The 26,105-nt window shown below is 39.8% G+C and overlaps 1 protein-coding gene across 4 annotated transcripts in view; it reads left to right on the plus strand.

The window, feature by feature from the left end:
* Nucleotides 1–26,105, plus strand: part of CACNA1H (calcium voltage-gated channel subunit alpha1 H) — a 200,586-nt gene that overhangs the window by 165,425 nt on the left and 9,056 nt on the right. For all 4 annotated transcript variants that reach the window (XM_075830597.1, XM_075830600.1, XM_075830598.1 and 1 more), the window contains exons 26-28: nt 1,195–1,328; nt 1,420–1,490; nt 24,024–24,102. In XM_075830597.1, the coding sequence (XP_075686712.1) occupies nt 1,195–1,328; nt 1,420–1,490; nt 24,024–24,102 (284 nt within the window). The remainder of the gene's footprint in view (nt 1–1,194; nt 1,329–1,419; nt 1,491–24,023; nt 24,103–26,105) is intronic.

Here is a 26,105-nt window from a genome sequence, read left to right on the forward strand (position 1 = left end):
AATTTTTTTTTATTCCCTGGTGGTCTAGAGCAGGAGAAGGTTTATTCCTTGGTGGTCCAGGCTAATGCCCCCTTCCTTGGTGATCTGGGGCAGTAGACAGATTAATATTTTATTCTCTGCTTGTCTAGGGTAGGGAACGGGTTAATGTTGTATTCCCTGGTGGTCTAGGGTAGAGGAGAGGGTTAAAATGTTATTCCCTGCTGGTCTAGGGTAGAGAACAGGTTAATATTCTATTCCCTGGTGGTCTTGGGTGGAGGATGGGTTAATATTGTATTCCCTGGTGGTCTTGGGTAGAGGATGGGTTAATATTGTATTCCCTGGTGGTCTTGGGTAGAGGATGGGTTAATATTGTATTCCCTGGTGGTCTTTGGTAAAGGATGGGTTAATATTGTATTCCCTGGTGGTCTTGGGTAGAGGATGGGTTAATATTGTATTCCCTGGTGGTCTTTGGTAAAGGATGGGTTAATATTTTATTCCCTGGTGGTCTTGGGTAGAGAAGAGGGTGAATACCTGGTGGTCTGGTAGTTGACTCTCCTCCGCAGTCTCCAGCAATATGTCCTTATGTTCCCCTTGACTTTGGTCCATTAAATGCAGTGAGATTTATTCAATATATGCGGAAACTCATGAACGTCGTCTTATTTCAAGTTGTTAAAATGTCATTTCATTGTTTTAATTTATTTCTGCTTCTGGGATTGCTGGGTGACAACCAATATGGCCGTCATTACAGGGGTTGCCACCCAGCTGTCATTACAGGTCCTACAGGGGTTGCCACCCAGCCGTCATCACAGGTCCTACAGGGGTTGCCAACCAGCCGTCATTACAGGTCCTACAGGGGTTGCCACCCAGCCGTCATTACAGGTCCTACAGGGGTTGCCACCCAGCCGTCATTACAGGTCCTACAGGGGTTGCCACCCAGCCGTCATTACAGGTCCTACAGGGGTTGCCACCCAGCCGTCATTACAGGTCCTACAGGGGTTGCCACCCAGCCGTCATTACAGGTGCTACAGGGGTTGCCACCCAGCTCCTACGCAACAATTATGCTTAGCTTTGCATCGATACATTCTCCACACCAATACTGATGCACAGTTAGTCAGATTTGCCGTTCAGGACACTAGAAAAGTTACATGACAACCCCTGTGGTAACTGCGGCCGTATTGAATGTGCATGTGAGTTAAATCTATATATTACTTTCAGGTGGAACCAGCTGGACCTGGCTATAGTGCTGCTCTCCATCATGGGTATCACACTGGAGGAGATCGAAATCAACGCCTCCCTGCCCATCAATCCCACCATCATCCGCATCATGAGGGTCCTGAGGATCGCCCGAGGTTAGACGTCCTGTAGTGACCAGAGATACAGATGAGATGACGTTGTGGCTTTTACATGTCCACATAACCTTGTTTCTGCTTCTCCTTGTAGTGCTCAAGCTTTTAAAGATGGCAACAGGAATGCGAGCTCTGCTGGACACAGTTGTTCAGGCGCTGCCACAGGTAACCAACTCTCCAGCACCCAAAAGCCAGCGAGAGTAACTCCACCAAAAATGTTCTGTTCCATTCCATATTCTTATATAGGTGGCAGTATAATAGTAGTTACATTCTTGTATATAGGGGCAGTATTATAGTAGTTATATTCTTGTATATAGGGGCAGTATTATAGTAGTCATATTCTTGTATATAGGAGCAGTATTATAGTAGTTATATTCTTGTATATAGGGAGCAGTATTATAGTAGTTATATTCTTGTATATAGGGGGCAGTATTATAGTAGTTATATTCTTGTATATATGAGCAGTATTATAGTAGTTATATACTTGTATATAGGGGGCAGCATTATAGTAGTTATATTCTTGTATATAGGGGGTAGTATTATAGTAGTTATATTCTTGTATATAGGGGGCAGTATTATAGTAGTTATATTCTTGTATATAGGAGCAGTATTATAGTAGTTATATTCTTGTATATAGGGGGCAGTATTATAGTAGTTATATTCTTGTATATAGGGGGCAGTATTATAGTAGTTATATTCTTGTATATAGGAGCAGTATTATAGTAGTTATATTCTTGTATATAGTAGGCAGTATTATAGTAGTTATATTCTTGTATATAGGAGCAGTATTATAGTAGTTATATTCTTGTATATGGGGGCAGTATTATAGTAGTTATATTCTTGTATATAGGGGCAGTATTATAGTAGTTATATTCTTGTATATAGGGGAAGTATTATAGTAGTTCTATTCTTGTATATAGGGAGCAGTATTAGGGCATGGCCACACGTGGCGGATTTCCTCCGCAACTGTCCGCATCAATGCCGCACAGAATCTGCGTTGCAGATTCTGCTGCGGATCTGCCCAAAATGTGCAGTAAATTGATGCGGACTAGCTGCTGCGGACTGCGGTAAAAGTACTTCCCTTCTCCCTATCAGTGCAGGATAGAGAGAAGGGACAGCACTTTCCCTTGTGAAAGTCAAAGAAATTCATACTTACCGGTCGTTGTCTTGGTGACGCGTCCCTCCTTCGGCATCCAGCCCGACCTCCCTGGATGACGCGGCAGTCCATGTGACCGCTGCAGCCTGTTATTGGCCTGTGATTGGCTGCAGCCGTCACTTAGACTGAAACGTCATCCTGGGAGGCCGGACTGGAGACAGAAGCAGGGAGTTCTTGGTAAGTATGAACTTATATTTTTTTACAGGTTGCTGTATATTGGGATCGGTAGTCACTGTCCAGGGTGCAGAAACAGTTACTGCCGATCGCTTAACTCTTTCAGCACCCTGGACAGTGACTATTTACTGACGTCTCCTAGCAACGCTCCCGTCATTACGGGAGCCCCGTTGACTTCCTCAGTCTGGCTGTAGACCTAGAAATACATAGGTCCAGCCAGAATGAAGAAATGTCAAGTTAAAAAAGCAAGACGCATCCGCAGCACACATAACATGTGCATGACAGCTGCGGACTTCATTGCGGAAATTAGAATCTCCATTGAAGTCAATGGAGAAATTCCGCCATGAGTCCGCAACCAGTCCGCCACTGCTCCGCAACAGACAGAGCATGCTGCGGACACCAAATTCCGCTCCGCAGCCTATGCTCCGCAGCGGAATGTTACGCATCGTCTAAACGAACACTTCTAAATAGAAGTGGAAGTCAATGCAGAAACGGCTCCGCTGCGGATTAACGCTGCGGAGTGTCCGCAGCGGAATTTAAGTGAAATTCCGCCACGTGTGAACCCAGCCTTATAGTAGTTCTATTCTTGTATATAGGGGAAGTATTATAGTAGTTATATTCTTGTATATAGGGGAAGTATTATAGTAGTTATATTCTTGTATATAGGGGCAGTATTATAGTAGTTATATTCTTGTATATAGGGGCAGTATTATAGTAGTTATATTCTTGTATATAGGGGCAGTATTATAGTAGTTACATTCTTGTACATAGGGGGCAGTATTATAGTAGATATATTCTTGTATATAGGGGGCAGTATTATAGTAGTTATATTCTTGTATATTAGGGTGCAGTATTATAGTAGTTATATTCTTGTATATAGAGGGCAGTATTATAGTAGTTATATTCTTGTATATATGAGCAATATTATAGTAGTTATATTCTTGTATATAGGAGGCAGTGTTATAGTAGTTATATTCTTGTATATAGGAGCAGTATTATAATAGTTATATTCTTGTATATAGGAGCAGTATTATAGTAGTTATATTCTTGTATATAGGGGCAGTATTATAGTAGTTATATTCTTGTATATAGGGGCAGTATTATAGTAGTTATATTCTTGTATATAGGGGCAGTATTATAGTAGTTATATTCTTGTATATAGGAGCAGTATTATAGCAGTTATATTCTTGTATATAGGAGCAGTATTATAGTAGATATATTCTTGTATATAGGGAGCAGTATTATAGTAGTTATATTCTTGTATATAGGGGCAGTATTATAGTAGTTATATTCTTGTATATAGGGGCAGTATTATAGTAGTTATATTCTTTTATATAGGGGGCAGTATTATAGTAGTTATATTCTTGTATATAGGGGCAGTATTATAGTAGTAATATTCTTGTATATAAGGGGCAGTATTATAGTAGTTATATTCTTGTATATAGGAGCAGTATTATAGTAGTTATATTCTTGTATATAGGAGCAGTATTATAGTAGTTATATTCTTGTGTATACAGGCAGTATTATAGTAGTTATATTCTTGTATATAGGGGCAGTATTATAGTAGTTATATTCTTGTATATAGGGGGCAGTATTATAGTAGATATATTCTTGTGTATAGGAGCAGTATTATAGTAGTTATATTCTTGTATATAGGAGGCAGTATTATAGTAGTTATATTCTTGTATATAGGGGGCAGTATTATAGTAGTTATATTCTTGTATATAGAGGGCAGTCTTATAGTAGTTATATTCTTGTATATAGGGGCAATATTATAGTAGTTATATTCTTGTATATAGGGGCAGTATTATAGTAGTTATATTCTTGTATATAGGAGGCAGTGTTATAGTAGGTATATTCTTGTATATAGGGGCAGTATTATAGTAGTTATATTCTTGTATATAGGGGCAGTATTATTGTAGTTATATTCTTGTATATAGGGGGCAGTATTATAGTAGTTATATTCTTGTATATAGAGGGCAGTCTTATAGTAGTTATATTCTTGTATATAGGGGCAATATTATAGTAGTTATATTCTTGTATATAGGGGCAGTATTATAGTAGTTATATTCTTGTATATAGGGGGCAGTATTATAGTAGATATATTCTTGTATATAGGGGTAGTCTTATAGTAGTTATATTCTTGTATATAGGGGGTTGTATTATAGTAGTTATATTCTTGTATATAGGGGCAGTATTATAGTAGTTATATTCTTGTCCATAGGAGAGGATAGACGTGTGCTTGTGAGCTCCCTGTTAGGACTATGCATGGCTTCTGACCCAGGTGGAGGGGAGGGGTCCTGGGCTGATGATCCTGGGAAAGCCCAGAGTCTGGAGTTTGGCCTGCAGCATGGAGATGGTGGAGGTGATGATCTGGAAATGGTGGCTGGTGAGTCAACTGAATCTCATGATGTTGGTGAATTGTGCACAAAAATGACAAAGAAAAATATCTTTAAAATGGAAATGCAAGTTCGCAAATTGAGAACTGAAATTAACCAAGAGACTGATCCAAAGGCAAAGCTGATGAAATGTGAGTGTCTGGATGTTTGCACACGTGAGCTGGTGATATTGAAGGAGAGATTGCAGAAAGAATCATGCACAGTACCCAAAATAAAGAACTGGGCAATTGAGAACAAAAGGGAGACCAGAGCCCAAACTGTGAAGAGAAAAAATATCATTGCAAAAAAAGACACTGACTATAAGACTGTGTATAATATTGTGGAGCAGGGAAATCCTGGAAGATATGAGTGTGCAGTGGCTGGAGGATCACATCTCTCATCATGTGTGGGGTCTGTGCAATCAGTCAACACAAATGCTGCTAAAGCTGCAGAGAAATGTGTGCCAGCTGACGAGGGGTTAACTGCAGTAGACTCTATGTGCAGTACTGATGAAGTGAATGCGAGTGGCACTCCGGGGAGTGAGCAAGAAAGTGCCTCATGTCCTGATATTATAAGTGAGACCTCGCTCAGCGCGGTGATTGACAGTCTGATATCTGATGAACCAGCGGCACATGCTGAGGCGGACATTGCAGACCCTGTTCTGGAGGTTCAGCCGCCCGCAGTGTCAGTGAATGGAGTGCAGGTTACACAGCGATCAGGAGCAGACACAGGAGGATCTGCAGTACAATCAGCTGAGGAGAGGTCCAGTCCTGACCCACCTGCTGACGGACCTCAGTACAGGAGACTGTTCTCCAGCGTCACAAGACCGCCTAACCCCGCACCTCAGAGGAGGAACGCGGTCAGAATCAGGTACTCAGGACCAGAGGAAAACATCCCCTCCAGACTCTACATTGGGAAAATTTTATTAAAGGAGTTTATGAAGTTTAAAGCTTCTGAGGTGTTCGCTCTGATCCACGTTCCCTCCAGCAGGAATTATGACATCAGTTTCAAGCTGCAATATAGTCTAGACTTGTTCTGGAGTATTTATAATGATACAAAGGAGCACGCGATGTGGGAGCATCTACATGTCATCCAGCTGACTAAACCCCAGGTAGTCACCGCCACCGTCCTGTTCCAGTCTGAGGTGGTGGCTCTGGCAGATTTGCAGCACTGGTTGAGCAGATATTGTGAGGTGAAGAGACTGCCAACAAAGATCTATGATGAGGAGGAGATCTGGAATGGAGGATATTCTGTCAAGATCCAGCTGGTTCAGGAGAATGGAGTGACCAGACATCTGCCGCACTCATTCTACCTGGGCTCGGAGAGAGGCGTATGTTACTACCCTGGTCAACCGCGACTGTGCCATAGATGTGGGGGCAGACACCTGGCATTCAACTGTTCCCGTATTAAGTGCTCACTATGTGGTCAGTTTGGGCATGTGAAGGACGATTGTACAGGGCCTGTCATCTGTAACCTGTGCTTAGGACCTGGACATACATTCCGGGAGTGTCCGCATGCAGAACATAATAAAGAGAAGACCTTTAAAGGAGCCATGGAGGAAGAGCAGGAGGATTTCTCCATATGTGTAGATACAACCCCAGAACCTGGAAGTCCCAACGATGATGTGAGCCAAAGTACCAGAGACCCTGCTCCAGAGACGAATGTCCCATCTGTGGATGCTGCACAAGTGTCACCAGCCACTGAAAATAGAGGTCATGCTAAAAGTAAAATATCCAGTCACTCTGTCACCAAAGCATCTAAACATCTGCCCAACACCAGTAAAGAACCAGCTGATACAGCCGCAGCGACCAGTAAGGAACCAGCTGATCCGGCCGCAGCGGCCAGTAAAAAAACCAGCAGATCTAGCCGCAGCGACCAGTAAAAAACCAGCTGATCCAGCCGCAGCGACCAGTATCGATGAGGAGGGATTTCAGACGGTTAAAAGGAGAAGTAAAACAGATAATTCTTCTAGGAAAAAAATCACTACTGCAAAGAAATCACCGGAGTCTCCAGTGCTGGCGATAACTGGGGGACGTTACTGTGCGCTGGGAGAAGATGACCAGGAAGAAGAAGCAGAGATGGAGCAAGTCTCCTCACACAACCCAGACAACGAACCTCAGGATGAAGATGCTGACCCCCCAATGTCCACCAAAAGATGGGGTGTTACAGGACATAGTAGTGGAAGAAGGAAAAAAAGTAGGAAAGACATGTAACCCGGATGAGGCTGAAAATCACCCCCTTTTAATGTGAACAGTGTGAAGAATAGGAGCAGGCGGCAGGCGATATTCCAGCGTCTGTCTGAGGTCAAATCTGATATCATCTTTATACAAAAGACTTATCTACAGAGTAATGTCCCTGCTGTGTCCCTGTCCCTGCAGTCACCACATCTAGTGGGACAGTGAAACTCTCAGCTGCTGTATGGAGACTTCTACCCCGAACTCCGTTTATAACATAGAGGTTCACTATATGTCATAAATGTGGTGACCGTGTCCCATCTGTGGTGTGCGCGATGCTGCCCGGGCACCAATAAAGAAGAACTCTCCTGTAATACTGTCTAGAATAATATCATGAAAAATAGTTGAAACAATCTATACTGGAGCAATATTCATATATTATGGTTTGTTTAATGATTGTGATGTTATTAAGAGACATACGTTTATTTTCTTTATCTGTTATGAGTGTATTGCAAAGGTATTGTAATAATTTGTTGCAAGTTTTCAAATAAAAAAGATAATTATAGTAGTTATATTCTTGTATATTAGGGTGCAGTATTATAGTAGTTATATTCTTGTATATAGAGGGCAGTATTATAGTAGTTATATTCTTGTATATATGAGCAATATTATAGTAGTTATATTCTTGTATATAGGAGGCAGTGTTATAGTAGTTATATTCTTGTATATAGGAGCAGTATTATAATAGTTATATTCTTGTATATAGGAGCAGTATTATAGTAGTTATATTCTTGTATATAGGGGCAGTATTATAGTAGTTATATTCTTGTATATAGGGGCAGTATTATAGTAGTTATATTCTTGTATATAGGGGCAGTATTATAGTAGTTATATTCTTGTATATAGGAGCAGTATTATAGCAGTTATATTCTTGTATATAGGAGCAGTATTATAGTAGATATATTCTTGTATATAGGGAGCAGTATTATAGTAGTTATATTCTTGTATATAGGGGCAGTATTATAGTAGTTATATTCTTGTATATAGGGGCAGTATTATAGTAGTTATATTCTTTTATATAGGGGGCAGTATTATAGTAGTTATATTCTTGTATATAGGGGCAGTATTATAGTAGTAATATTCTTGTATATAAGGGGCAGTATTATAGTAGTTATATTCTTGTATATAGGAGCAGTATTATAGTAGTTATATTCTTGTATATAGGAGCAGTATTATAGTAGTTATATTCTTGTGTATACAGGCAGTATTATAGTAGTTATATTCTTGTATATAGGGGCAGTATTATAGTAGTTATATTCTTGTATATAGGGGGCAGTATTATAGTAGATATATTCTTGTGTATAGGAGCAGTATTATAGTAGTTATATTCTTGTATATAGGAGGCAGTATTATAGTAGTTATATTCTTGTATATAGGGGGCAGTATTATAGTAGTTATATTCTTGTATATAGAGGGCAGTCTTATAGTAGTTATATTCTTGTATATAGGGGCAATATTATAGTAGTTATATTCTTGTATATAGGGGCAGTATTATAGTAGTTATATTCTTGTATATAGGAGGCAGTGTTATAGTAGGTATATTCTTGTATATAGGGGCAGTATTATAGTAGTTATATTCTTGTATATAGGGGCAGTATTATTGTAGTTATATTCTTGTATATAGGGGGCAGTATTATAGTAGTTATATTCTTGTATATAGAGGGCAGTCTTATAGTAGTTATATTCTTGTATATAGGGGCAATATTATAGTAGTTATATTCTTGTATATAGGGGCAGTATTATAGTAGTTATATTCTTGTATATAGGGGGCAGTATTATAGTAGTTATATTCTTGTATATAGGGACAGTATTATAGTAGTTATATTCTTGTATATAGGGGGTTGTATTATAGTAGTTATATTCTTGTATATAGGAGCAGTATTATAGTAGTTATATTCTTGTATATAGGAGCAGTATTATAGTAGTTATATTCTTGTATATAGGGGCAGTATTATAGTAGTTATATTCTTGTATATAGGAGCAGTATTATAGTAGTTATATTCTTGTATATAGGAGGCAGTATTATAGTAGTTATATTCTTGTATATAGGGGGCAGTATTATAGTAGTTATATTCTTGTATATAGGGGGCAGTATTATAGTAGTTATATTCTTGTATATAGGGGCAGTATTATAGTAGATATATTCTTGTATATAGGGGTAGTCTTATAGTAGTTATATTCTTGTATATAGGGGCACTATTATAGTAGTTATATTCTTGTATATAGGGGCAGTATTATAGTAGTTATATTCTTGTATATAGGAGCAGTATTATAGTAGTTATATTCTTGTATATAGGAGGCAGTATTATAGTAGTTATATTCTTGTATATAGGGGGCAGTATTATAGTAGTTATATTCTTGTATATAGGGGGCAGTATTATAGTAGTTATATTCTTGTATATAGGGGCAGTATTATAGTAGATATATTCTTGTATATAGGGGTAGTCTTATAGTAGTTATATTCTTGTATATAGGGGCACTATTATAGTAGTTATATTCTTGTATATAGGGGCAGTATTATAGTAGTTATATTCTTGTATATAGGAGCAGTATTATAGTAGTTATATTCTTGTATGTAGGGGGCAGTATTATAGTAGTTATATTCTTGTATATAGGGGGCAGTATTATAGTAGTTATATTCTTGTATATAGGGGCAGTATTATAGTAGTTATATTCTTGTATATAGGAGGCGGTATTATAGTAGTTATATTCTTGTATATAGGAGGCAGTATTATAGTAGTTATATTCTTGTATATAGGGGGCAGTATTACAGTAGTTATATTCTTGTATATAAGGGCAGTATTATAGTAGTTATATTGTTGTATATAGGAGGCATTATTATAGTAGTTATATTCTTGTATATAGGGGCAGTATTTTTGTAGTTATATTCTTGTATATAGGGGGCAGTATTATAGTAATTATATTCTTGTATATAGGAGCAGTATTATAGTAGTTATATTCTTGTATATAGGGGCAGTATTATAGTAGTTATATTCTTGTATATAGGGGGCAGTATTATAGTAGTTATATTCTTGTATATAGGAGCAGTATTATAGTAGTTATATTCTTGTATATAGGGGCAGTATTATAGTAGTTATATTCTTGTATATAGGAGGCAGTGTTATAGTAGGTATATTCTTGTATATAGGGGCAGTATTATAGTAGTTATATTCTTGTATATAGGGGCAGTATTATTGTAGTTATATTCTTGTATATAGGGGGCAGTATTATAGTAGTTATATTCTTGTATATATAGGGGGCAGTATTATAGTAGTTATATTCTTGTATATAGGGGGCAGTATTATAGTAGTTATATTCTTGTATATAGGGGCAGTATTATAGTAGTTATATTCTTGAATATAGGAGGCGGTATTATAGTAGTTATATTCTTGTATATAGGAGGCGGTATTATAGTAGTTATATTCTTGTATATAGGAGCAGTATTATAGTAGTTATATTCTTGTATATAGGGGCAGTATTATAGTAGTTATATTCTTGTATATAGGGGGCAGTATTATAGTAGTTATATTCTTGTATATAGGAGCAGTATTATAGTAGTTATATTCTTGTATATAGGGGCAGTATTATAGTAGTTATATTCTTGAATATAGGAGGCAGTGTTATAGTAGTTATGTTCTTGTATATAGGGGGCAGTATTATAGTAGTAATATTCTTGTATATAGGGGCAGTATTATTGTAGTTATATTCTTGTATATAGGGGGCAGTATTATAGTAGTTATATTCTTGTATATAGGGGCAGTATTATAGTAGTTATTTTCTTTTATATAGGGGCAGTATTATAGTAGTTATATTCTTGTATATAGTGACAGTATTATAGTAGTTATATTCTTGTATATAGGGGGCAGTATTATAGTAGTTATATTCTTGTATATAGGGGGCAGTAATATAGTAGTTGTATTCTTGTATATAGGGACAGTATTATAGTAGTTATATTCTTGTATATAGGGGCAGTATTATAGTAGTTATATTCTTGTATATAGGGGCAGTATTATAGTAGTTATATTCTTGTATATAGGTGGCAGTATTATAGTAGTTATATTCTTGTATATAGGGGCAGTATTATAGTAGTTATTTTCTTGTATATAGGGGGCAGTATTATAGTATTTATATTCTTGTATATAGGTGGCAGTATTATAGTAGTTATATTCTTGTATATAGGGAGCAGTATTATAGTAGTTATATTCTTGTATATAGGTGGCAGTATTATAGTAGTTATATTATTGTATATAGGAGCAGTATTATAGTAGTTATATTCTTGTATATAGGGGGCAGTATTATAGTAGTTATATTCTTGTATATAGGAGCAGTATTATAGTAGTTATATTCTTGTATATAGGTGGCAGTATTATAGTAGTTATATTCTTGTATATAGGAGCAGTATTATAGTAGTTATATTCTTGTACAGAGGGGGCAGTATTATAGTAGTTATATTCTTGTATATAGGGGCAGTATTATAGTAGTTATATTATTGTATATAGGGGGCAGTATTATAGTAGTTATATTCTTGTATATAGGGGCAGTATTATAGTAGTTATATTCTTGTATATAGGAGGCAGTATTATAGTAGTTATATTCTTGTACATAGGGGGCAGTATTATAGTAGTTATATTGTATATAGGGGCAGTATTATAGTAGTTATATTCTTGTATATAGGAGCAGTATTATAGTAGTTATATTCTTGTATATAGGAGCAGTATTATAGTAGTTATATTCTTGTATATAGGAGCAGTATTATAGTAGTTATATTCTTGTATAGAGCAGGCAGTATTATAGTAGTTATATTCTTGTATATAGTGGCAGTATTATAGTAGTTATATTCTTGTATATAGGGAGCAGTATTATAGTAGTTATATTCTTGTATATAGGGGGCAGTATTATAGTAATTATATTCCTGTATATAGGAGCAGTATTATATTAGTTATATTCTTGTATATAGGGGGCAGTATTATAGTAATTATATTCCTGTATATAGGAGCAGTATTATAGTAGTTATATTCTTGTATATAGGGGCAGTATTATAGTAGTTATATTCTTGTATATAGGGGGCAGTATTATAGTAGTTATATTCTTGTATATAGGGAGCAGTATTATAGTAGTTATATTCTTGTATATAGGAGCAGTATTATAGTAGTTATATTCTTGTATATAGGAGCAGTATTATAGTAGTTATATTCTTGTATATAGGGGGCAGTATTATAGTAGTTATATTCTTGTATATAGGGGCAGTATTATAGTAGTTATATTCTTGTATATAGGGGCAGTATTATAGTAGTTATATTCTTGTATTAAGGAGCAGTATTATAGTAGTTATATTCTTGTATATAGGAGGTAGTATTATAGTAGTTATATTCTTGTATATAGGAGGCAGTATTATAGTAGTTATATTCTTGTATATAGGAGGCAGTATTATAGTAGTTATATTCTTGTACATAGGGGGCAGTATTATAGTAGTTATATTCTTGTATATAGGGGCAGTATTATAGTAGTTATATTCTTGTATATAGGGGGCAGTATTATAGTAGTTATATTCTTGTACATAGGGGGCAGTATTATTGTAGTTATATTCTTGTATATAGGGGCAGTATTATAGTAGTTATATTCTTGTATATAGGGGCAGTATTATAGTAGTTATATTCTTGTATATAGGGGCAGTATTATAGTAGTTATATTCTTGTATATAGGGGGCAGTATTATAGTAGTTATATTCTTGTACATATGGGGCAGTATTATAGTAGTTATATTCTTGTATATAGGAGCAGTATTATAGTAGTTATATTCTTGTATATAGGGGGCAGTATTATAGTAGTTATATTCTTGTATATAGGAGGCAGTATTATAGTAGTTATTTTCTTGTATATAGGGGGCAGTATTATAGTAGTTAAAAGATATGCTGCGGCTTCAAATCTTCCAAATACAGAGCATCTGCGCTTGTGTGTATGAGGCCTAGGTACTATTTCCCAGGCGACCTCTTGAGTCTCATGACTTCGGAGCTTCACATTTTTAATCATGAGAGATTACCGCTTTGTTTGTTTTTGATGACGCTGTAGCCATGGAACTTCGCTGGATTCCTGAGGATTTCCACAAATACTTCTTGGTGCCACGCTCCATCAAACCTATTTTTAGATCCGCTGGATGACTTATTTCCATTAAGTTAAGACGTCTTTGTGTAAACTCTTATTAGATTCTCTGTTCTGGGCCAGAGCGAGGGCAGAAAATAAAACACCACGAGGCAGATTTCATCTCTATAAGGAATAAACTCTGTCCTGAAGTGAAGATGTTGGGAGTAACAAATCAACATCTGCTACTTAACCCTTTGCACCTTCCCAGCTCATAGACAGGATCAGTTCTATGGTCATCCATGGTGGAGATTGTTCATGGACCACTACCCCCTTATCAAAATCCCAGTAAAAATAAATCCTTTATAAGTTGCCCCCTTACCTCAAGTTGTTAAAAATCTTCTTCATGTGTTTCTGGGAAAGCTGAGTGACTGTCCGATATGGTCACCCAACTTACCCAGACTCCTGAATGACAAAACCGATCCTCCACGACACTTTTCCAACTACATAACTAGACATATTTGCCATTTTGGAAGTACTTCGTGCCTCAGCGGTGCCTCCTGATGTCTCTAATAGTGAATTAATACAGTGAATATTGGATCAGAAGATCAAGCCGGCGGCAGATCAGATAACATTTATCATAAAGGCGTATGGGATCACAGTCCTGCAGTCGCCTCCGAGGCTTCAGTCCCATCGGACAACGTAGGGCAGTATACAAAGCAATGTATATAAAGCGGCAGCGTACATGCAGTAATGGTGGGGGTGGGGTACACAATCCCCTCCGTCTGGATTCTTGATCCTCATAGTGTTCATGTTCCTCTCACTTCTAGACGGGATTATCCCAGGAATGACATTTTTCACATTACAGATATACGGAGAGATGCTGTGTGCACTTGGACGGAAGCCACGATGTGCATGGGAAGGAGCGCTCATCGACATTAACCCATCACCTGCTGCAGGACTGTGGCGCTCCTGACTTAACGATACCCCTGTGATAAATGATTCAGGACATACAGGGTATTACCTGGAGAAAGGCATGTTGCGTCTCAGTGCAGGACTGGGGTAGGCTGATTATTTGGGGGCTCACGTTCCCGTATGTCCAGCTTCAGATGAGATGACTGCCGCTGAACCTCAGTCCTCGTTTGGCTGGGTCCCATTATTTACTTAGGACCTAGGCCCATTGAGGATCTTTTTGCTGTTGATCAGTTGATATTAGACACTGATTTTTGGAGCGTTTCTATCACTGGTTTCATCAAGGTCTGTGAAGGAAACTGGATGAAATAGTCGAGGGTAGTTAAAGGAATAATCGCTCCGAAAACCAGGTTACTTATAAAAGTTGACATTTCTACATCTAAGTATATTAGTTAACAAACTGCAAAAAGAAGCGTCATTGCAACAATATATCTAATATAATATTTACAAAAAACAGAAGTGCCCAAAAATACCACCATATAATGCCCAAATACCACCATACACTTTCCAAATAACACTTTTATATAGAGCCAAAATAATGCCACCGTATAGTGCCTTAGTAATACCACCATATAGTGCCTTAGTAATACCACCATACAGTGCATACATAATACCGCCACATAATGCCCAAATACCAACATACACTGTCCAAATAACACCTTCATATAGTGCCCAAATGATATCTTCATATAGTGCCTTAATAATACCCTCATATAGTGCATAAATAACACCACCATACAATGCCCAAATAATACAAGTAGATAATGCTCAAATAAAAACACCCTACGGGGATAAAATAAAACTGCATATAATGCCCAAATAATACCACCATATAGTCCTAAATATCACCACCATGTAGAGTCCATATAATACCACCACACAGGGCCTATATAATACCACCATATATTGTTAAAATAACACCCCACTTTGGCAAAATAAAACGGCAAATAATTCTCAAGTACTACCACCATATAGTCCTAAATAATACACCATATAGTCCTAAATAACACCACCATATAGTCCCAAATACCACCATATAGTCCTAAATAACACCACCATATAGTCCTAAATAACACCACCGTATAGTCCTAAATAACACCACCATATAGTCCCAAATATCACCATATAGTCCTAAATAACACCACCATATAGTCCTAAATACCACCATATAGTCCCAAATACCACCATATAGTCCCAAATACCACCATATAGTCCAAAATAACCACTATATAGTCCCAAATAATACCACCATATAGTCCAAAATAACCACTATATAGTCCCAAATAACACCACCATATAGTCCAAAATAACACCACTATATAGTCCCAAATAATACCACCATATAGTCCTAAATAATACCACCATATAGTCCTAAATAACACCACCATATAGTCCCAAATAACACCACCATATACAATACCGCCATACACTGGCTAAATAACGCCAACATAAAATGTGCCTATAATGCCACCACCCAGGGTCTATATAATACCACCATATAGTGCTCAAATAATAAAAAATATAGAGTACTCAAATATCACGACCATATAATTCCTGAACGATCCCAACATACAAGCCCCAATAATACCAACATACTGTAGTGCCCAAATAATAGTGCAGGCCAGCACCCGCATAACAGGGCACCGACCCTGTGTACCAACCCTGATGTGAAATATCCTCAGATGTGGTGGAGGCGCAATTTTGCATAGTATCTGCCCTCACAAGTTATTTAGGGTAAACGGTCGAGCAATTTCCATTGAGATCAAGAAGTTACCCGTAAACGTAAGACATCTCCTGTCCATTCCTTAAAGATGTGGGTCTATCCATTCCTGGGAAAGCTGGGTGACTACCAATATGGCCGTCATTACGCTCCCACGCTGGTTGTCACTCAGCTTATATTTGCCTAGCCATGTAGCAATACACCCGCCACTTCTGTGTTAGTACAGATGTAGTCATCTTTATCTTGACTTTTTACACAATAAATACAGAGTCAATTAACTTTAACTTGACTTTTTCAATGACTTTTGTTGTGTATCAGAGTCAAGATAAACTTGGCTACATCTGTACATGATGGGAAAGATCTGACGTTCCGGAGTCTAAGAAAGTTGGGTGACGATTTAAAAGGACCTAAATGTACTGGTGATTCTTCTCACAAACTAAGGAGACGGCTGCCGGTCTCCTCATTGGAAAGTCTCATGAAGGATCATTGAGTCACGAGCAGCTGGAGAACACGTCGGTGGCGTTCCTGCCCTTGCAGCAGCTTGGCACTTGTACAGATTCCTGAAAAATCCTTCTTGACAGGGCTCCCTGGGTATTATGTGCTCGAATGACTGAAATGCCATGGTGTGGGCTGATGGCGCAGAAATAATGGATGTGAGGAAAATGAGAAGAGAGATGTGCAAAATTAGGAAGCCAATACCCGCCTCCGGCACTGCTCTCACCCGGCCAGGGACATTATGTCTGTGGAGAAGTGTGCCACCGCGCTGACTACCTGCCAACACAGCACGGGCACGCTCAATGTGCAGCATAGGGAGGACGTGTGCCCAGCTGGGTGGCATAGGAAATGGTGTCAGTGGGATCTGCAGGTCATGAAGGCAATTATGAAAAACAATATTTATTAGTTACTAAGAGACGATGAACAAACCCATCCAGTGTCCTCTCCTCTACCAGGGCATGAACCCGTGTCATTATCCTGTACCCCAAGTGTCAGTGTCATTATCCTGTACCCCAAGTGTCAGTGTATCATTATCCTGTACCCCAAGTGTCAGTGTCATTATCCTGTACCCCAAGTGTCAGTGTATCATTATCCTGTACCCCAAGTGTCAGTGTATCATTATCCTGTACCCCAAGTGTCAGTGTATCATTATCCTGTACCCCAAGTGTCAGTGTCATTATCCTGCACCCCAAGTGTCAGTCTCATTATCCTGTACCCCAAGTGTCAGTCTCATTATCCTGTACCCCAAGTGTCAGTGTATCATTATCCTGTACCCCAAGTGTCAGTGTATCATTATCCTGTACCCCAAGTGTCAGTGTATCATTATCCTGTACCCCAAGTGTCAGTGTATCATTATCCTGTGCCCCAAGTGTCAGTGTATCATTATCCTGCACCCCAAGTGTCAGTGTCAGTATCCTGCACCCCAAGTGTCAGTGTATCATTATCCTGCACCCCAAGTGTCAGTGTATCATTATCCTGTACCCCAAGTGTCAGTGTCATTATCCTGTACCCCAAGTGTCAGTGTATCATTATCCTGTACCCCAAGTGTCAGTGTCATTATCCTGTACCCCAAGTGTCAGTGTATCATTATCCTGTACCCCAAGTGTCAGTGTATCATTATCCTGTACCCCAAGTGTCAGTGTCATTATCCTGTACCCCAAGTGTCAGTGTATCATTATCCTGTACCCCAAGTGTCAGTGTCATTATCCTGTACCCCAAGTGTCAGTGTATCATTATCCTGTACCCCAAGTGTCATTGTCATTATCCTGTACCCCAAGTGTCAGTGTATCATTATCCTGCACCCCAAGTGTCAGTGTCATTATCCTGTACCCCAAGTGTCAGTGTCATTATCCTGTACCCCAAGTGTCAGTGTATCATTATCCTGTACCCCAAGTGTCAGTGTCATTATCCTGTACCCCAAGTGTCAGTGTATCATTATCCTGTACCCCAAGTGTCAGTGTATCATTATCCTGTACCCCAAGTGTCAGTGTATCATTATCCTGTACCCCAAGTGTCAGTGTCATTATCCTGCACCCCAAGTGTCAGTGTCATTATCCTGTACCCCAAGTGTCAGTGTATCATTATCCTGTACCCCAAGTGTCAGTGTATCATTATCCTGTACCCCAAGTGTCAGTGTATCATTATCCTGTACCCCAAGTGTCAGTGTATCATTATCCTGTGCCCCAAGTGTCAGTGTATCATTATCCTGCACCCCAAGTGTCAGTGTCAGTATCCTGCACCCCAAGTGTCAGTGTATCATTATCCTGCACCCCAAGTGTCAGTGTATCATTATCCTGTACCCCAAGTGTCAGTGTATCATTATCCTGTACCCCAAGTGTCAGTGTATCATTATCCTGTACCCCAAGTGTCAGTATCATTATCCTGTACCCCAAGTGTCAGTATCATTATCCTGTACCCCAAGTGTCAGTGTATCATTATCCTGTACCCCAAGTGTCAGTGTATCATTATCCTGTACCCCAAGTGTCAGTATCATTATCCTGTACCCCAAGTGTCAGTGTATCATTATCCTGTACCCCAAGTGTCAGTGTATCATTATCCTGTACCCCAAGTGTCAAGTGTATCATTATCCTGTACCCCAAGTGTCAGTGTATCATTATCCTGCACCCCAAGTGTCAGTGTATCATTATCCTGTACCCCAAGTGTCAGTGTATCATTATCCTGTACCCCAAGTGTCAGTGTATCATCCTGTACCCCAAGTGTCAGTGTATCATTATCCTGTACCCCAAGTGTCAGTGTATCATTATCCTGTACCCCAAGTGTCAGTGTATCATTATCCTGTATCCCAAGTATCAGTGTATCATTATCCTGTACCCCGAGTGTCAGTGTATCATTATCCTGTACCCCAAGTGTCAGTGTGTCATTATCCTGTACCCCAAGTGTCAGTGGATCATTATCCTGTACCCCAAGTGTCAGTATCATTATCCTGTACCCCAAGTGTCAGTGTATCATTATCCTGTACCCCAAGTGTCAGTGTATCATTATCCTGTACCCCAAGTGTCAGTATCATTATCCTGTACCCCAAGTGTCAGTGTATCATTATCCTGTACCCCAAGTGTCAGTGTATCATTATCCTGTACCCCAAGTGTCAGTGTATCATTATCCTGCACCCCAAGTGTCAGTGTATCATTATCCTGCACCCCAAGTGTCAGTGTATCATTATCCTGTACCCCAAGTGTCAGTGTATCATCCTGTACCCCAAGTGTCAGTGTATCATTATCCTGTACCCCAAGTGTCAGTGTATCATTATCCTGTACCCCATGTGTCTGTGTGTCATTATCCTGTACCCCAAGTGTCAGTGTATCATTATCCTGTATCCCAAGTATCAGTGTATCATTATCCTGTACCCCGAGTGTCAGTGTATCATTATCCTGTACCCCAAGTGTCAGTGTGTCATTATCCTGTACCCCAAGTGTCAGTGTATCATTATCCTGTACCCCAAGTGTCAGTGTATCATTATCCTGTACCCCAAGTGTCAGTGTATCATTATCCTGTACAAAGTGTCAGTGTATCATTATCCTGTACAAAGTGTCAGTGTATCATTATCCTGTACCCCAAGTGTCAGTGTATCATTATCCTGTACACCAAGTGCCAGTGTATCATTATCCTGTACCCCAAGTGTCAGTGTATCATTATCCTGTACAAAGTGTCAGTGTATCATTATCCTGTACCCCAAGTGTCAGTGTATCATTATCCTGTACCCCAAGTGTCAGTGTATCATTATCCTGTACCCCAAGTGTCAGTGTATCATTATCCTGCACCCCAAGTGTCAGTGTATCATTATCCTGTACCCCAAGTGTCAGTGTATCATTATCCTGTACCCCAAGTGTCAGTGTATCATTATCCTGCACCCCAAGTGTCAGTGTATCATTATCCTGCACCCCAAGTGTCAGTGTATCATTATCCTGTACCCCAAGTGTCAGTGTATCATTATCCTGTACCCCAAGTGTCAGTGTATCATTATCCTGTACCCCAAGTGTCAGTATCATTATCCTGTACCCCAAGTGTCAGTGTATCATTATCCTGCACCCCAAGTGTCAGTGTATCATTATCCTGTACCCCAAGTGTCAGTGTATCATTATCCTATACCCCAAGTGTCAGTATCATTATCCTGTACCCCAAGTGTCAGTATCATTATCCTGTACCCCAAGTGTCAGTGTATCATTATCCTGTACCCCAAGTGTCAGTGTATCATTATCCTGTACCCCAAGTGTCAGTGTATCATTATCCTGTACCCCAAGTGTCAGTGTATCATTATCCTGTACAAAGTGTCAGTGTATCATTATCCTGTACCCCAAGTGTCAGTGTATCATTATCCTGTACAAAGTGTCAGTGTATCATTATCCTGTACCCCAAGTGTCAGTGTATCATTATCCTGTACCCCAAGTGTCAGTGTATCATTATACTGTACCCCAAGTGTCAGTGTATCATTATCCTGTACCCCAAGTGTCAGTGTATCATCCTGTACCCCAAGTGTCAGTGTATCATTATCCTGTACCCCAAGTGTCAGTGTATCATTATCCTGTACCCCAAGTGTCAGTGTATCATTATCCTGTATCCCAAGTATCAGTGTATCATTATCCTGTACCCCGAGTGTCAGTGTATCATTATCCTGTACCCCAAGTGTCAGTGTGTCATTATCCTGTACCCCAAGTGTCAGTGTATCATTATCCTGTACCCCAAGTGTCAGTGTATCATTATCCTGTACCCCAAGTGTCAGTGTATCATTATCCTGTACAAAGTGTCAGTGTATCATTATCCTGTACAAAGTGTCAGTGTATCATTATCCTGTACCCCAAGTGTCAGTGTATCATTATCCTGTACACCAAGTGCCAGTGTATCATTATCCTGTACCCCAAGTGTCAGTGTATCATTATCCTGTACAAAGTGTCAGTGTATCATTATCCTGTACCCCAAGTGTCAGTGTATCATTATCCTGTACCCCAAGTGTCAGTGTATCATTATCCTGTACCCCAAGTGTCAGTGTATCATTATCCTGCACCCCAAGTGTCAGTGTATCATTATCCTGTACCCCAAGTGTCAGTGTATCATTATCCTGCACCCCAAGTGTCAGTGTATCATTATCCTGCACCCCAAGTGTCAGTGTATCATTATCCTGCACCCCAAGTGTCAGTGTATCATTATCCTGTACCCCAAGTGTCAGTGTATCATTATCCTGTACCCCAAGTGTCAGTGTATCATTATCCTGTACCCCAAGTGTCAGTATCATTATCCTGTACCCCAAGTGTCAGTGTATCATTATCCTGCACCCCAAGTGTCAGTGTATCATTATCCTGTACCCCAAGTGTCAGTGTATCATTGCTTGGTCCCAAATCTAACCAGACTAGTAAAGTTGCCCCTATACTACATGGTTACCAGCTACTTGCCACCCCTGGATCATAAGGAATAGTTATGGTCACTTGAAGCAGATTAGGAGCTTTGTGTTGATGTAGATAAAACCAATATTCCTGTAACTGAAGCCGTCCCTCATGTATATTCTGCCCCTTACACTTCTATGGATCCTCATGGCAGCGTCAGGTGGACACTTCTTAAATGGAGCTCATTAACGTGCATGGACGAGGACGGCAATCACGGCTGTCTTCTTTCTTCAGAGTCCTTGAGCCGACCTGTTGGCTCGCACTACACAACTCATTTAGCTGTGGTAATGGGACATCTCTTGGTGGCCTCCCTCAATGAATATCAAGTGACTTGAGACGGATGGACGCGTTCTTCCTCAGCAATCATCTTATTAAGCGCACTGGTGGAGGAATATATGACAGCTGTCCTTCACTCACCGGGGCTGAACTGTTCATTTTATCACAAAGGCTTCGACTTTATTGGCAGGAAGTTAACGGAGCTACAACAACCTCCATCTTCCCCTGAGTCTTCCCTGACCTCTGTTGTCATCCAGTTCATCAACGTCTTCATTTTCCGAGTTCTTAATTCTATTTGGGCCAAAAAGTTTCCAAATACATTAAAGATGCAAGAAAAGATTGATCTTTCTGTTGTTGTGTAATTCCTAATTTCCCCTGTGGTGGCACTGCAGGGAAATTGAACACTTACTGCCAGATTTCCTCACAGATTACAACTGATCGCTGGGGGTCCCAGCTGAGTACTTCTTATCAGTTTCTCAAGGGACCTTTCTACCACGTAGGGATTATCCAAAGTGAACACCTTTATTGGCCAGGGTACATAGATACAGGGCTTGTGCAGCACACTGAATCTTTGCACTGGGTGAAGGAAAGTCTGGCTACGACACTGAGGAGTCCCATTATTTATAAAGAAAAAAATTGTATAATGGCATGTGTACAATATGGTTTCTAAATCTTTTCTCCATTTGTTGAATGCAATCTATTGTTCCCTGTTATCCGCCAGTTCACACTGGAGGAAGAGGCTGACTGTAGTGTTTTTCAATAGGATGAGCAACCGAAACACTTGAAAACTCTCTGCCCCACATATCACTACTTTAGGTCACATATCACCAGAGCTGAGAACCTCCAGAAACACATATCCATAGAGGTAAATCATATAACTCCACGTCTTATAACGCTTTATTGAGACACAGACTTCCTATTTAGTGGCCCTTTAAGACTAATAGCCCGTAGGAATATCACTCTTTGTACTGGTGGACGTTCCATTGTCTTCTGATATTCACCAGGATTTCCCCCATGGTGCTATGATGTGATTTATTATATGGTGTCACCCAGTTGGGTTTTACCAGGGATGATCTAGTGTAACAGTGTATAAGGTTTGCCCTGAATGGCTTATCATTGGGGATCTCCAAGAACATTTCACAAGGGTGATCCAGTAAGGGTTTTCCAAGGTTGATCTACCAATGATCCAGCAGTGGTTTCAAAAGGTTTAGTTTCCATGACAGATGATCATCTATGTCTATGCCAAGACCAAGTAGTGACATAGCCAATATAGATGTAGTAGTGAGCTTCTCAAGGGTGACCAAGTAATGATAAACCAAAATGATCTACTAATGTATTTTACAAGGTTGATGAAATAGTGATTTCCTATTTGAAATCTACACATGCCTTTCAAAAGGGTGACCATTTCATTTTTTAAGTCTTTATCTGTTTTTCCATGTGTGTTCAAGTAGTGATTAACCAATGGTCATCACCAAGGGCATTTCACAAGGACGACCAAGAAGCGACTTAGCAATGGCGATCTTTATGGGCATTTTACAGGGGTGACCAAGAACTGACAAACCAATGGTGATCTCCAAATGCGTTTTACAAGGGTGACCAGGAACTGACTAACCAATGGTGATCTCCAAATGCGTTTTACAAGGGTGACCAGGAACTGACTAACCAATGGTGATCTTCAAATGCATTTTACAAGGGTGACCAGGAACTGACTAACCAATGGTGATCTCCGAGAGCATTTTACAAGGCTGTCAAAGTAGTAATTAACCAATAGTCATCTCCATGAGCGTTTCACAAGGACGACCAAGAAGCGACTTACCAATGGCGATCTTCAAGGGCATTTTACAAGGTTGACCAAGAACTGACTAAGCAATGGTGATCTCCAAGTGCATTTTATGACTGTGTTCAAGTAGTGATTATCCAATGGTCATCTCTAAGGGCATTTCACAAGTGTCACCAAGAAGCAACTTACTAATGGGGTCTATCAATGCATTTCACAAGTGAGTCCAAGAGTGATCTTCAAGGGCATTTCATAAGTGTCCAAGTAGGGATTGACCAATGGTGATCTCCATGAGCATTTGATTAGGGTGGCCAAGTAAAGCTTTACTAATGGGGTTCTACGAGCATATTTTGCAAGGGTGACCAGTAATGATTCTACAAGCTTGATATACCAATGGATCCGGTAGTGTTTTCAATTACTCGAGTATCCATGGCATTTTACCCCTTTGGTCTTCTAGGCCTACACAACACTATGTAGGTGTTCTTAACAGTGTATCACATAGTACACACCCTACCTTAACATTGCCTTGTGTCTTCCTCGGCAGGTAGGAAACCTCGGACTTCTCTTCATGCTCCTGTTTTTCATCTACGCCGCCCTGGGAGTGGAGCTGTTCGGGAAGCTTCGTGAGTAAACCACAAATCTCCAAAATCTTGGATCTAGATTATTGTTACTAAAAAAAAGTTTACGTAAAAATAGTTTGTCCTGGCGGCTGTTCAGCCGTATCCGGAAACGTTCAGTGATCCTCAGACGATTAGAAGCCACATCTGCACATTATCAGTGGGTTTGCAGTGACTTCTGACATCTGAGATTACTCACGGCTGTTTTCACGAGGTTCATGGAATGGCCTTATCAATAAAATCCTCTAAAGTGCTGCCTGTCACCATAAAATCACATTTTCTAATTGAAGATAACATTATGAGGTAGAGGCCACTTTTTCTTTTTGCTAGCGCTACCTACAAAGTCTTCATGTATGTTGTAATGTAGGAGCCTATGTCGAATAACATCAGCAAAACGTAGGTTTCAAAAATTTCATTCATCGGCAGGAAGTCCTAAACCTTATAATATCAAATGAAGAGAAGGGACGGGCACGGTAATATGGACTTAAATGAGCAGATGATGGTGGGCACCATTGGTCCTGAGGTCATCTGGTTAAGTTGTCTGAAGAATCGGCTCTATAGCAAGGCTTTGGTAATGTTTGGATTCATCCATGGTCGCCACCAGCTAATCAGAAGACACAGAGATACTCGAGGCACAGTTAGGTCACTGTGGTGAGATTCAAGCATATTAATTAAACCAAAACCTGGAGGACTATCTTGGTTATACCGAGTCTATAAGAAGAAGGAACTTGAATCTGAATAGGCTTTATGGAATGTAGGTTAGTACTGACTACTTCATCAGGTCATACTGGTTCTAGAGCGACGCTGAAGCAAGCGGTACATAAAAATAGTCTATCCTCTGTTGTATGACTCACTACAGAGATCCAGACCGCCTCTGGAAGTGACATCAGCACTAGAACTGTCCAAACCTTCATGAAATGGGTTTCCATGGTCGCTGCACCCAAGCCTGAGATCACTATGCACAATGCCAAGCAGCGGCTGGAGTGGTGTAAAGCACGTCGTCACTGGACTCTGGTGCACCATGTTCTCTGGAGGGATAAATTATGGTAGTCTGGGTTTGGCAGGAGCCGGGAGAACACTGACTACCAGAATGCATAGTGTCTACTGTAACATTTGGTGGAGGAGGGGTAATGGTCTGAGGCTGTTTTTCAGGTTTTGACCCCTTATTTACGGTCAAGGGTCAGTGCCGCAGCAGCCAAAAGTATTTTATACAATTGTGGCTTCCAACTTTATTGTAATAGTTTGGGGTTCGGCTCTTTCCTGTTCCAGCGTGACTATGACCCTGTCCACTCAGCGAGGACCATAAAGACATTGGGTGAGGAGCTTGTTGTGGAGGATCTGCAGAGATCCCCGACCTCAACCCCATCCTACACCGTTGGGATGAATTGGAACGGCGATTGTGAACCAGATCTTTTCATCCAACATCAGGGTCTGACCTCACAAATTCCCACAGACACTCCAAAAACTAGAAGGCTGGTATGGCGGCAAAAGGGGTCCGACTCCATATTAACGGCCATGGTTTTGGAATGGGGGGGCCAACAAGCTCATATAGGTGTGGTCAGGGGTCCACATACTTTTGACCCTATAGTGTATATAAATGGTTCAGTACAAGATACACACGGTCTACTTTGGATTGAAATTTATCTTTAATCAGAACATTGCCCTTACTTCAGGGAGTGATGGGGATCCTAAAAATATAATGACCTTATGGACTGTTGGAGAATAATTCATCCCTTTTACTCAAGTCCTGAATGGCGAATCTGCCTTGCTGCAACTGATACGGGAACAGGGACTATATCCCTACACAACGAGGTAAATTTACTATTTAGGAAGTTGGCAAAGCTGCGTGGCAACTCCCGCAGCAGCAGTAATGTCGGCCATACTAGTTGCCACCCAACTTTCCCAAAACGATCAGGACAAATGTAAGTCTGAAAAGAATTGACATACATACCTCTCATGTCATCTATGGATGGATTCAATCTGTATTCAAAAAGGCTGCTCCACCTGCG

Source organism: Rhinoderma darwinii, chromosome 6 (assembly GCF_050947455.1).
Source record: "Rhinoderma darwinii isolate aRhiDar2 chromosome 6, aRhiDar2.hap1, whole genome shotgun sequence".
Taxonomy (NCBI): domain Eukaryota; kingdom Metazoa; phylum Chordata; class Amphibia; order Anura; family Rhinodermatidae; genus Rhinoderma; species Rhinoderma darwinii.